Source organism: Siphateles boraxobius, unplaced genomic scaffold, assembly GCF_051911475.1.
Source record: "Siphateles boraxobius isolate OS27281-9 unplaced genomic scaffold, OSU_SipBor_1 9, whole genome shotgun sequence".
NCBI classification, from domain to species: domain Eukaryota; kingdom Metazoa; phylum Chordata; class Actinopteri; order Cypriniformes; family Leuciscidae; genus Siphateles; species Siphateles boraxobius.
In genome coordinates this window covers 33,771,306-33,785,941 of record NW_027509219.1, presented here as the reverse complement: position 1 = coordinate 33,785,941, position 14,636 = coordinate 33,771,306, and the positions used below count along the sequence as shown (strand labels likewise).

The window sequence follows — 14,636 nt, the reverse complement described above, 5'->3', positions numbered from 1 at the left end:
AACTGGTTCATGTTTTTGATTTTCTTTCTTTTTTTTGAGAATTCAATGATTTTCAGTTATTAACTGCAGGGTCTTATGTTGATGTTACTGATGTATGATGTTGAGTTTTTGTATATCAACTGTGGTTTGTTGGTGCGGGGGACAGGTTGAGCATTTCTTTTGTTTTGTATTTTTGTAAGGTTGTTGTGTTTTGTGTCATATTATTCTGTTTGTGTGAAAAGACCTTTATTCTGTAAAATAAGATGTTACATCTCAAGGGGCTATCCTTTCCACAAATTCAAATTCACAAATTACTGTGCATAATAACTTGATTAACTCTTCTTGAAGATCCTCGTTAAATGACCACACAAACTTCTTTGACATCTTCACATCTGATTTGATCTCATCTGACTGATGGTAATTTTGTTCTCCAAAATATACTATGACGAGATTGGCTACCTTTGATTAGGCTATTCTCTCGTGACAGAAGACTGCTACTTGCTTTTATACAATCACCCTGCAAAGACAATTTAGGAAAGAAAAAATACAGGACAAAGCATGATTTTTTTCATAATAAGTCGGGACGCTAAAAATAGATCTGAAATACGGGACTGTCCCAGGAAAAATGGGACGTCTGGTCACCCAAAGTCGCATGAACTCATATGACTGTTCAGACTGCGGTCGCATTACAAAACATCCATCCTGTATCGGATTTAGGAACACATATGGAAGTGGCACAAATTGGAATATAAAAGATCAATTTCCATGTGATTTGTGCTGTTCACGCTGTCAAGAGAAAAACAGACCTGAGTCACATGTGAGCAGAAAAATCTGATTTGTGCCACATTTACCTGCAGTCTGAATGTAGCCTTAGTGGAACAATCCAAAGACCAAATCACCAAAGACATTAAGACTTCAAAACTGATGAAGAAAAGGGAAGCTAAGTGAAAGCTTCTGTAGCTTATGGCATTCAGGCTTTTTTTCGGATGGCGTAATTGTCCAAATGCTTTATTTGTGGGTATGCTGTGCTCTAAACAAACAGCAGAAACAGATGTTTATTATCATCTCTCAGCATTGCTGGAGTTCATTCATAAACTCAACCACTCGCCCTCCTGTCACTCTGGTTTACTATTGATCGCTGAAACAGGCTCAAGACACACAGTCAGTGACGTGCAAACACACAATCATTCGGGTTTTATCTACCGCTGAGTTTGGAAGTCATGCATTTGCGCTCATTCAGCAGGTAAAGTTAACCTTTAACCAGATGCATTTATCCCAAAGTCACATCATGAGTCAGTCAGATTGACCACGCATGAGAAACCCAACACCAAAACAAGAGCAGGAGAGCAAAAGGATCATCTACCAGTCCAACACCACGCGGATCTGACAGAAACAAACAAACCCAACACAAGACTCTCTACAGCAAGTCTTACTGAAGTTTCCCTTCAAAATACTTAAGTTACTGCAGTAAAACTGTGTTTACTGGGTATAGAGAGCAACAGAAGTAAAAGTCCCATTCATTCTGCTGGAAAATATGGTCTCCCCATGGCAATTGTTGTTACTACAGTACACCTGTCTAAAGTGCCAATATTCTAAAGGCTTCATGCACTGTTTGAATGAGACGTCATCATTTATTTAATGAGTATTATTAATATGTTATGGAGAAACATAAAGCATCATTTTCATGACGCCATAGTAATCATAGTCTCCACCAAAGTACCATAATTATTAGAGGTATTGTTCCAACTGTGAGTTCAAGATAATTACAGGATCTCCTCAAAAAAGCGAAGCTTTCAGAACTTGTAACTTACTGTAGTAACAACAATTGTAGTAGTTATTATGCTGATAACATGACAGTATTGTTACAAAAGTAACAAAAATGACCGGAAAATATTGCATTATGATGCATAATGATTTGTTTTTTATAACAGTCATTATACCATAGTTATCGCCTCGCCTCACTACTACAGTAAATGGTTTATATCATTTTCTTTTCCTTAGCAATCGTGGAAGTTTTATAGCAATACCAATTGCATAAAGCTGGTTACCATGGTGAACTGTTGTAAGGAGCACTGTCAGTCAGTCGCGCGGCGGCGGTTTCACTGACTGGAGCTCGAGCGAAGTAACCGACAAAAACTGAGCTAAAAGGCCGCATTTCTACCCCTGTCAGGGGTCAAATGTATATCAAACCAACTAAATAGCACAACCCTCTAAACCACGGTGATTGTTTTACAGCTCATGTGAAGCATTTATTAAATGTATCCTCAGCCGAGGCCCGTTTCGGCGTCTGTTGTTGTTGTTGTCGCGAGCAGAGGGCGGACCCCTCAGATAAGGCCTCAAAGCACGGCGAAAAACACCCGCATCTCGGGTTAAAACGGCACAGCTCACTCACCTGAAGGCAGCCTGCGAGGCAGAGCGGGTATACTCTTTCTTCCGAGTCGCAGGAGGGGAGTTTAACGATGAAGAAATCGACAAATTGCACCTCGTAGCCATTTGCAGAGTCGGCCCGTCCCACTGTGGAATCCCGTCGTCATCGCAGCCTCCCCGACGTCATGACGTCATGGCGCAAGTTGCGTCACCATGTTAGAACGAGTTGTGGGGGAGGGGCGGATATGTAAACAAACTTTGAAGTGGATGTAAAACTAAAGCTGCTTATATACATGAATAAATAAATAATTACACAGACAATGGATACGGGAATTTGGCATAAAAACAATCCTTGTATTTGTTAGGAATGTTTAAACTGCCCCATATTAAACTACATTTAATTGAAAGTGAATAAAGAAAACAAGTTGATTTCAATTTAAAAGGTAAGACTGGGGCTAGTTGTCACATTTTTCACAAGTCCAGTAAATATTTTTCAGGTTTATTTTGGGTCAATTCCTGCATACCTACAAAATTTATCACAGTGAGAAAGTGCTGTTTAGTGGCAATATTTAGGCTACACATTGCAAATAGGGATAGATTCGCCATTTAGGCCACACCATGTACACATAAAGGTATTTTCTTTGCAATAAGTATAGGCCTAAATAGTAATCAGATACTGTATTTGCACCTCAGTATTTTAGGCCTACATTATAAAACAGTACATTATTATACATTATATGCCCTGTGCAATAATAATATATTGAGTGAAAATTATATTAAATAAATACTGCCTTATTGGGACAATAAAGCCCTTCACCTGCTCCTAACCCTACCCGATAAACACTTTATTATTATATAACCATTAGGCATTTTAATTCCACTTTTCTCATATTTTCAACTTGGTTCAAATTCATGAAAAGAAAAGAAGGGCATTAATGCAACTGGGCTTGTTTGTAATGTGTCTATAATTTAAAGTTACCAATGCGTTGGCAATGTAAAGCCTTTTACCGTGAAAATTACTACAGTACGAGGAGTAAAAAAACACACAGACAAAAAAGGTTTATACAATGATGTACTGTATTCAATAATGACTTGGTACATATGTGATTAAAAGACACATGACATTTATTTGTCCTCTCTTTAACAACCAAAGCTTTAAGTGCTCTGCCATAAGGTCATGGGAAATGTGCGCAAACGTTGGAAAGAGGGAAAAAATGCGCAAAAGAGAAACAACCAAACACAGAGTTTTGCCTCCCGCTTGTGTCGAATTCAATCTCATACTCACCACAGAGCCTCATTTACACACAGTACAAACTCCAAACACACACATTAAATCATAAAAAGAACTGACAATTAAGTTTTCAAGTCTGACAGTTTTTTAATTCTTCAGTGAGGCGGTTTAATTTTTTACTATTCAAATAAAGAAAAGGCCAGTGTTTCCTAGGGCTCTGGGATAATTCATATACAAACACACTCAAGCACCGCAGATATTAAAGTAATCTTGTTTTGGCCGAGTTACTTATGACCACTCATTTTATTATACTGGAATGGCACTTTCCACAAACAAGGTACAAAACAGGGCCTGAAATGCCTAACAAAATGAAGCCTTTTTTTCCTTTTCAGCAAATAGTTGGTGAAAGGAGGTGCGTTACCTTCATAAAACGTTTGTAATCATCCTCAGGAGGCCGTTTAGTGTTCTATTTATTTTATGAGGTCCTGTTGTCAAAATATGGGACATATGAATACAAATATTTTTTGCATTGGGGTCAAATCATGTGATAAGTGATGGAAAACAGATAGCTAAACATGATTTTTGGTCTTAAGTAAAAGTTTTTTTCAATAGTAGACTTTCAATGGTCAAAATTATGACATTTTTTAAAAACACCATAATTTTCATGCTTGGTTAAATTTATAGTACATGTAATGATAATGTGTCGCCTAATCATTCTCAAGCAAAAAAAAAAAAATAAAGAAAAAGAAAAAATGACTGTACTGCATTTGTGGAAAGTGCCTAATACAGTATCATCCATTATAACCTGCAAGAAGTGAAACTATGTGTAAGTGCTGATTTCTTGGGGGAAATAAACCCACTCAAACATTCCCGATCCTCGCAAATAAAACAACGCATGCAAAATACAAATGTTAAAAAGAAACATACAGAAAATGAAAGCAGTTTAGAATGGTTAAAAAAATCTGTTGTCAACAGGAATTTTTATTACACGAACAATAACATGAGAGAGAGAGAGAGAGAGAGGGAGGGAGAGAGAGAGAGAGAGAGAGAGAGAGAGAGAGAGAGAGAGAGAGAGAGAGAGAGAGAGAGAGAGAGAGAGAGAGAGAGAGAGAGAGAGAGAGAGAGAGAGAGAGAGAGAGAGAGAGAGAGAGAGAGAGAGAGAGAGAGAGAGAGAGAGAGAGAGAGAGAGAGAGAGAGAGAGAGAGAGAGAGAGAGAGAGAGAGAGAGAGAGAAGTAGTCGTTGAGGTTTCATTTGAATCTGCACGAGTTCAGATGAGATGCATTCAGATTTTCTGTTTTGTTCAGAAGTTGGTGTCTGATGCTTGTTATTAATAATAAGAGTATGCATTAAAGTACATGAGATTCTTTTTTCCAATTGATCAGATGTACAAATCACATGATCAGTCAACCGAAAAGCGAACGGGTTAGGAACAGTAAACGTTGACCAGTGGTGCGACCTGACAGGTTTTGTAAAGCTTAGAGAAGCAAGTCTACCCTGAGAAGTTTCTAGAACATGGGCAAGCTTGCCAGACCACCCCTGGCTCTATGTGTTTGGTTAATATAACTGTACACTCTATTAAATATCATCAGCACGCTAGTGTCAAGGACCTAAGATATATCCTTTTCAGTAAATGTGTAATATCTATATATATTTACATATGTTTTAAGATCTGACCCTCAGTACTATTAAGACATGTGCAAGTGTTTTCTAACAACCTCAACAAGACATGAAGGCAAAGAACACAAATTCAGAATAATTGCTGTCCTTTCTTCATATTCTCACATTTTTCTAAGTGCTGCGTGTATTTTTCTCGTGTGGTTGTAAATATCGAGTATAAAACAGGATACAGTAGGAAAGGAACGTCAATGTTTTATAATATAATAAATAAAAAACAGTATTTCAATCAACAGCAGCAAAAACGCACCAATGAAGAACATCTGGATTGATCAAACATGAGGATTCTTATTCGATTTCACGGTTTGCGAGGTCTATAAAGCTGCATGTTTTAGTGTTCACAAAGTTACAGAAAACAAACAGGCCGTCCTTTGAGGGAAAGAGTGTTTGTTTTGCTTTGGTCATTGTGTTCAGACCTCAAATGCATTCAGTGTGTCTGCTTTTGATTTAGGGTTACTCAGTATTAGACCTGAAACAGACTCTAAGCAAGGATTGTGAATCCCTGTACTTCTATCGACACAAGCGAAATGTCTCAGAAAGCAATTCACTGATATAACGTAAGCACACGTGACCAAACATTAGATGAGCCCCACTGACTCCCATGATATTTTCCCCTCATACTACAGAAGTCAATGGGGTCCAACATTTGTTTGGTTACTGATATTCTTTAACATATCTTCTTTTGTGTTCAACAGATCAAAGAAACTCACAGAGGTTTGGAAGAAATGAAGGGTGAGTAAATGATGACAGAATTAACGTTTTTTGGGTGAACTATCCCTTTAATGCCCTCTCTTCAAAACAACCTGTACATGTGAAATGATTGACAGGCAGAGAGCATTTGATTGGCTAACAACCACAGGCCGCTTGACGCTGTTTTATCGTCTACAGAGTATTGTTCTGTCACAGAGACAGGTGTGATTTCTCAAGACACCCGTTTCTGTGATATCTGTCAGGTAGTCATAAAATACTGTGTGCGCTACTCCAAAATAAAATAAAAAACTCACATACAGCACATTAAAGCACGTCTGTATTCTTGCAATGTGCTGAAAAAGCATTCACAGCTTGAGAAGAGTGTGTTTCCGGCCTTTGAATAATTATTATAATTACTATGAAGTAAAATTTCCATGAATCTCCTGCAATAGAAAGAGCACCTGGAAATAAGTATCAAAATCACTGAAAAACAGCAAATGAGACCAAGTGCTCATGGGATGATAAAGAAAGAATTAAAGCGCACTAAAAACAGATTCTCGCCTGATCTCCAGTATGTCATTATTTGAGTTGAAGTGCATTTATTTTAAACTCCCTGCTAAAATGTCTTAATTATAAAATGACCTGAACGTAAAGTGTTACACTGCCTTAGATAAGCATACAGTCATTCTCCACAGGAAGTGACATCAGAAGGACACTCCTGTCCCTCATGTAGGAGGATCATGTTTTTCCATTGGGAGGGAGACCCACGACTCTCATGCGGGAGGAAACACAGACGGATAGAGGGATGAAGAATGATAAAACGAGTACGGCATGTTAGTCGCCACGACTGGATCAGTTTAAAACATACGCATGCTAACAAACCCCGTCCCACCCCAGCAGTCTCTCCGTCGGTGGTCTTTCAGGCTCCTCTGAAACCTCTCTTACATTTATTTCTAAAGCTCTGGGCGTAAAGGTATGCTTGAAGCGTTAGAGGTCACAGGAAGTGTGTGTTTGTGTGAGACCAGCTCGTCGGGACAGTGAGGTACAGGTGTGATGAATCATTGAGGATGTGCACTGCAAAAACACATTTCCTAACTTAGCCTTTTTCTCTTGTTTTGCAGTACAAATATCAAATTTACTTGAGAAGCAAAAATGACTCTCAAAATCAAGTTTGTGCTTAAAACAGAATTAATAAAACTTTTTATCTTGCAATTCTGACTTTTTTCCTCAGTATTGTTAGATATAAACTTGCAATTGTGAGGAAAAAAGTCAGAATTGTGAGAAAAAGTTTTTTTATCCATGGCGGAAAGAATTAAATTCAAGAATTCGTTCAAATAATTTTTCTTACCCCACTGACAGATATTTCCTATTGTTTCAAGCACAAACTCAGTTAATTTTGAGCAATTGTTCAGTAAACATCTTCTCACTTCATTTATTTCTTACTGAAGTAAATCTATTTTGTTTCCATATTTGTGCTGGAAAACAAGAGTAGGAAAAGCATTTTTTTGCAGTGTGTGACCTGTGCACAAGAGCCCGGGTGTAAAACCTCAAAGTATCCAACCAAAAAAATAACAAAATGACACGTTCACGAAATCAAAAATGCCTCTACCGTCGTACCGACTTTTTAAAAACATTTCCTTTTTTCTTGTTTTTTGCCGTTTTTCTCTTTTTATAGTATCGCTCAAGTATATCACAGGTTACTATCTAGAGAGGAAATAGAGGGTAAATTATGTTCCATGCTACATCTTGTTCAGAGAAGGCTATTGCAGACGATTTCTACAACACACACACAATCACACGTTGTACGCTTGTATAACAAAAGTTCCAAAACATGTCACCAAGAAACTAAATACATATGCAATGTTCACTATTTAGAGTCTTTTAGGACTATCCCTCGGTCAGAGTGAAGCTGTCGCACGTCACTTGACTTCGTGTCCCGTCTTACAGACAAAAGTTGAAAAATTGCTATTCAAAAATTAGCAAATTTGGTCATTGTCTCTCTCTTTTGTTGTTTTTAAATAAGTAGTGCTTTTTGATGGCTTAAGACAGAGGTCTTTTATTTGAATAATCTCACCCAGTGGCAATCTACAAGACGTCAGTGTGCATTTCATGACACCGCTACGTTTTCTCTCCTCCGCTGTTTAAAACAACACCAGCTAGTGCTGTGACGTAGAATTCAAAGTTACTTTATCAAAATAGCTAAAACGTGTTTATAAATATATCCGACGGCCAGGTTTTTTCGTCAGAGCGGCTCGTGCGACGATCTTCTTTGACTCTAGAACTCCCACTCGAGCGTTTCCTCGCGGTTGGCGGCTCGCTCCAGCCGATGGATGATGTTGTTGAGGTTGGCCATCTTCTCGTTGCGTCTCTGAGTGCTTTTGTTGAGTTTGGGGTTGAGCGAGGGCGACTCCAGGCTGTAGTTGGTCGGGGCTGGAAGGGAGGGCAGTGATGGAGAGATGGGGGCGGACGAGGACGGGACGGGGGAAACAGACATCATGAGGCCGGGTGAGGACGCGGCCGAGGGCGAGTTGAGGGACACCTCCAGGCTGCTCCGGGACGGTTCGGACGAAGCTTTGAAGCTGACGGGATCCTCGGGCGACTCCGCTGAGCTGTTCCTCTGAGGACCCTGACTGAGGCCCGCCTCCTCGTCCCCTCGGCCCGGGTCGCTCTTCAGCGGAGAGAACTGGACGCCCACAGAGAAACACTTGGCCTGCCTCACACGCAGCTCCTCGTCCTCGTCCTCCTGTTTGAAGCTGAAGCGTCGAGGGCCGGCACTGAGAGGACGACTGTGGACGCCCGAGAGATGATTCCTGTCGTCCCGGTCCGACACGGGGCTGTGGGACGCCAGGGGGGAGTAGTTGTTGTGTTCGGCGTCCGTGTCGTTGTCTTGGAGACCCTCCATCAGGACCTCTCGTCGCATACGGGACCTGTGGGGGGGATGATGGTAAAACAAGCTCAGGACAAAGATACGTTGGTAACACTTTACAATAAGGTTCATTAGTTAACTACCTTAGTTAACATGAACTAAGAATGAACAATATTATTTAATATTCATTTCAACATTTACTAATACGTCATTAAAATCAAAGGTGGTATTTGTTAACATTAGTTAATGCACTGTGAACTAACATGAACAAACAATGAAGAGTTGTATTTTTATTAACTGACATTAACAAAAATTAATAAATACTGTAACAAATGTTTTGCTCATTGTTAGTTAATACACTAATGAACCTTATTGTTAAGTTTAACCGATACATTTACTGTGTGAATGCACAGTATACTGCCTTCTGTTCTTATTTTTTGCAGTGAGCTATATTGTTGTCACATGATCTAAACAGTGTTGTTATTGTTAACTAAAACTATTAAAATGGAAATAAAATGTAAATATATAATGGAAAAAAAACATTTCATATACTAACTGAAATAAATTACTGAAATAAAAATGAAAATAAATAAATGAAAACTGAAAATTCTATTAATAAATACTAATAGTTAATAAACAATACTACAGTAACTAACTACTGGATCTCACTGCATTGCATGTGTAATTCAGTGCATCCAGTTATCATCTGAAAATTAACATTTGGATTAAAAAAAAGAAATAGTTTGCTGCTGATGTGATCCAGTTCAAGAACTTTGCATTGTGGGATACTGTATCTTACAGTGTGCTCTGGTTGGGGGTACCAAAGGTAAAATTATTAAAATATCATTGAAAAAATCAACTATGCCACTGTTAATAATACTGGTGGAGTTATCATGTTCTCTTTTCCAACTCCTCAAATGTCCAGCAGGCGGAGCCAACCCCCCATTTACAGCTTTCAAAAGTTTGATCACAACTTTGACATCTCTTGTAGCTGACTTTCTACTAGGTACGTAGCAGAAAGGATCAGATTGGTACCTGTAGTTGTGGAACCAGTTGATGACGGTGTTGGTTTTGAGGTTGAGTTGTGCGGCCAGCATCTCGATGGTGTGCTGAGAGGGGTACGGCTCCTGGAGATACGCTCTCCTCAGAGCCTCCTTCTCCTCCGCCGCCAGCACCACTCGAGGTTTCTTGGCTTGGCTGAACGGGCAGAGCTCCAGCGGGGTCAGGCCTGGACTGATGCAGTCAGAATGAGCGCCGGGGGAATCGCTGTCTGAGCCGGGACTCAACAGACCGTATCGCCTCTTCAGATATGCTGGAGAAAAGAAGGGGGGGGAGACTTTTTGTATTTAAGCAGTTAGTTACTTGAGATGACTTTACTGCATGCTTTACAAGTTATGATTAACTGCACCTTTACAGTAAGTGGGTCATACACATGCTTAGTAAGTATTTTTGTCTTCATAAAACACTGACAGCCAATCAGAATCCATCCTGCTTCAAAGAGCTTGAGCATTTAAAGTGGCAGACATTTGTTTTCGGTAAACAAGACTTAATATCTTCAGTCATTTTGCTTCTCAAGTAAATACATCTTGATTCAAGAATGTTTCGATATTTGTAGTGGAAAACGAGATAAAAATAAAAAGTTTTTTTGTACAGTGAACGTAATAAAATTGATTGTGAACTGATGCAGAATCTCTGAAGAACTGAATAGATGTTTGTTATTTATTACCTTTCTTCTCCATTTTCTTGACGTCTCTGAGTTTATCCACGTTGTGCGGGTCGTTGAGCCACAGCTGCATGCGGACAAACGGCTCTCGGCCCTTCAGACTGAGCTTATGCCAGGGCTTCGGTCTGGACAGCAGATCAGACACTGAACCCTGGGTCAATCCCAGAATGCTCTCTCCAAACAGACGCTGACCTGCATAAACACATATACTGTTACTAAGCTGGCCTACAGTCTTTATAATTCTCCTTAGTTGTATGTTCAACATGAATCAAAGTGTCTGTTTCAATAAATAGATTCAAAACTTTCTTTTTTTAACCACCTGTCCTGGGTGTATTTAAAGTGCCCCTGTGGTGAAAATCCAGCTTTTAATGTTGTTTATATGCGTATGTGGGGTTTTTATATACGCTTTAATACAAACCATGTGTAAATTCATAAGTCGACAGCATTGCTGAGTATTTTCTCCTTAAAACTGCAGTGAACCAAAGACAGTCTCAAAAACACGGTTTGAAATCGCTGGTGTTTCTGACGTCACAAACTAGCTTGTAACCAATCAGATCAACGTGTGATCGTCAACGAGTGGATCTCTGAGCTGAGTGAGTGAGTGGAGGCGGGGCTCATTTGCATATTCATAGAACCACGTATACTAAATGAGGCAAGGGTGTTGAGTTACATTCAAGATATTTCAAGGGATGAAGAATTTTTTTTTCAAGGAAAAAAACGTTTAAATATGTAATTTCGGTGATCAAAGATGAGTTTTAAGGGATACAATTATTGACTACAGGGGGACTTTAAGAGAACGTGACTATGTTAGAAATCATAACACTACAGTTTTTTTTAAATAAATGAATACTTTATCCACAATCTGTTTTGTGACTTATGATGCAGCCTGAAATTAAATCACACTGTGTTTGTTTGTTCATTGGCCAGAGAACTGGTCCCCCGACTGAGCCTGGTTTCTCCTAAGTTGTTTTCTCCATTTTGTCACCTGATGGATGTCACGTTTTGTTGCCTCTGGCTTGCTTATTTGGGCCCACTTAATATTGAACAATATTATTGATGTGACTGTACTGACACTGCTGTATGGGAACCCAACTGAGCTGGATGATGACATCACTGTTTTCTGCAGAGCTGCTTTATAGCCGAATTGAACTCATTTAATAATTGATGATCTTTATATCGGAACTGAATCAACACTGAAATGACTTCGGCTGAACAATTCTTTTTAAAGCTGCTTTACAGCAAAATTGAACTATGTTTGCACCGTTGAATTATCATTTTCCTGTTATCGCGTGAAGCTGATTTGAAACAATCTGTATTGTATAAAGTGCTATAAAAATAAATGCGATGACTTTTATTAAGCAAGTATGCATTCAATTGATCAACAGTGACAGTATGACATTTATAATATTACAAAAGATTTCTATTTCAAATACATGTTCTGTTGAAATTTCTATTCATCAAAGAATCTGGAAAAAATATATAACAGTTTCCACATAAAATCTGTTTTCAACACTGATAATAATCAGAAATGTTTCTTGAGCATCAAATCAGCATATTAGAATGATTTCTGAAGGATCATGTGACACTGAAGACTGAAGTAATGATGCTGAAAATTCAGCTTTTGATCACAGGAATAAATTACACTTTATAATATAATATAGTAATATAGGTCTGTTAAAGCACTATATAAATGCAGTCCATTTACGAATATATTCATATAGAAAAAAGGTTATTTTAAATTGTAATAATATTTCACTGTTTTTACTGTATCAAATAAATGCAGCTTTGGTGAGCATAAGATACATCCTACAAAAACATAAAAAACTTTTGAACAGTGTATACCTCACGCTAAAATGCTCATCGTCTGTGTGCTGAAATGCTGTGATTCACAAAGTGCTGTGTGTATTGTGCTGTAAATCACCTAAGTTGTTGTCCGTCAGAACTTCCTTCACTCTCTTGGTGATGGCGTATGTGTCGAGCTCCGGAGACATGGCCACCAGCTCCTGGATGCCCAGCGGTGTGTGTGTCTGCTGGGGGACGCTCACACACGGGCTCTTCTCTCCGTGAGGATCCACACGCTGAGGCTGCTGGTTCTCCTTACTGCTCTCCAGCGCCAGACTCACGGGCTCCAGGCTCATGTTGGGCTGACCGTCTTCAGGAGTCAGAGGAGGGGACGGGGACGAGCGGGTCGTCACAGGGCTCTTATCTGAGAACCAACAGACAAGGATCATCTTAAACTGATGATACACAGGGCAACTTTTTGAGCAATGTTGCTGGGCAATGTTGTCGTCAACAGGCAACCAGATGAGACACAGGGCCCACGACCGATCTGAATTATCCAGATAGAAATGTATTGCCCATTTTCAATGGGAGAGTGCCCACGCAACAATCGCCCGGCAAGATTACCCAGCAACATTGCTCAAAAAGTTGCCTTGTGTTTATAGTCAGGAGCATTTTAGGTTTATTAGTTATGATACTGTAGACCTACTACGCAGAAACGGTCCCACTATATATTAAGTGTCTTTAAATATGATTTACTAACATTTAAATTTGATACAATACACTTATTGTGTACATACTGTATTTTCCAGGTTACTTATATTTAAAAAATACCTGCATGTAACTACAGCTGTAATTACACTGTTGACCTTCTCTCACTCCATAACCCAGCCTTAAACCTACACACACACACCACACCTGTCCTAACGGTACCCGTATCACACCTCAATAGCAGCACTAGTGTTTTGCAATACAATATGAACACAATAAATATATTGTACCTAAAAATTATTATTAATATATTTTTTTTCTGATGTGTACATCAAACTAAAAGAAAGTGTGACTGGAATAGCATGTCTATAGAATGATTGATAACAAAAAAATTTTACCCAGAAACTAAATAGGAAATAAGAAATCATACTTTGCTTACAGTTAATGAAGCCTAACTTTAATAATTTTCATGAAACTTAAGCACATTTTCCCCCTAAAACTATAATTAACAGAATTCCAAAGTCACTTTACCGTAATATACAGTATATATATATATATATATATATATATATATATATATATATATATATATATATATATATATATATATATTATAATTTACATTACAAATTATTATAATTTTATTTTGTTTATCTGATTGGTTTAACTTGTTCATTATTATACTAGTAGTAACTGTTATCAAAACACAAAACAAACAAAAAACTATGATTTTATTGAACCAGTACAACAAACACTACTATTATGTAATGGTAGTTTAAAATTGAAAAAGATAGTTTACCCAAAAAATCTGCCATCATTTACTCGCCCTCATATCATTCCAAACCCATAAGACATTCAATCATCTTCAGAACATAAATTAAGATATTTTTTATGAAATCTGAGAGATTTCTATCCCTCCATTGGCAGTAAAGAGAACGTAAAGTAAATCCATATTTAATCCAAATCTTCTTAAAAGACATGATCGCTTTATTTGATGAACATTCAATGAATGCCTTTATTCTCATATAAACATTGATCATAAGAGTAGTTGATGATAGAATTAAAATGTTTGGGGGAACTGTCCCTTTTAAACTTCCTGTTGCATTAAAGAAATCCTATAAAGGCCCCACTGGCTGTGTGTGTGTTGTGTTGTGTGTGTAAGCAGGACTGACCCTGGTTAAGGCTGTGGTTGGGCAGCTGGTTGAGTCCGTGACCCAGCTGATCCAGCAGCCAGAGCTGCATGCGTATGAACGGCTCGCGTCCCTTCTGAGTGAGTTTACTCCAGGGTTTAGGCCTGGATAACATGTCACTCACACTGCCCTGAGACAAACCCAACACCTGCGAGAGACACAGAGACAGCTGAGACATTCAAAATAAGTCTGAAGTTATGTCACACATGGACAGAAACCCTCATTGCTTTTCACTATCAACTATCCTAGTGACCACTAGATGGCAGCAAAAGACAACACACATACAAGAGCTTCAGCTGGACTCTGAAAGTTTGGGGTCAGTAAGATTTGTTTTTAAAGAAATACTTTCATTCAGAAGAGATGCAATGATCAAAAGTGACAGTAAAGACATTTATAATATTACAAAAGATTTTTATGTCAAATAA

The 14,636-nt window shown here is 38.5% G+C and overlaps 2 protein-coding genes across 19 annotated transcripts in view; both read right to left on the bottom strand.

The window, feature by feature from the left end:
- mtmr3 (myotubularin related protein 3) overlaps window positions 1-2,534 on the bottom strand; it is a 35,753-nt gene extending 33,219 nt beyond the window's left edge. For 10 of the 16 annotated variants that reach the window (XM_077223440.1, XM_077223439.1, XM_077223438.1 and 7 more), the window contains exon 1: window positions 2,372-2,511. The gene's annotated coding sequence lies outside the window, so the exon portion shown is untranslated. Of the gene's footprint in view, window positions 1-2,371 lie in introns of all 16 variants that reach the window. The other 6 variants (XM_077223428.1, XM_077223435.1, XM_077223433.1 and 3 more) reach the window with 4 other exon arrangements.
- Window positions 2,535-7,296: 4,762 nt separating this feature from the next.
- Window positions 7,297-14,636, bottom strand: part of cux2b (cut-like homeobox 2b) — a 163,504-nt gene continuing 156,164 nt past the window's right edge. For all 3 annotated transcript variants that reach the window (XM_077223423.1, XM_077223424.1, XM_077223425.1), the window contains 5 exons: window positions 14,194-14,359; window positions 12,453-12,737; window positions 10,535-10,723; window positions 9,844-10,120; window positions 7,297-8,869 (listed from right to left, as the gene is read on the bottom strand). In XM_077223423.1, the coding sequence (XP_077079538.1) occupies window positions 8,218-8,869; window positions 9,844-10,120; window positions 10,535-10,723; window positions 12,453-12,737; window positions 14,194-14,359 (1,569 nt within the window). In that variant the 3' untranslated portion in view covers window positions 7,297-8,217. The remainder of the gene's footprint in view (window positions 8,870-9,843; window positions 10,121-10,534; window positions 10,724-12,452; window positions 12,738-14,193; window positions 14,360-14,636) is intronic.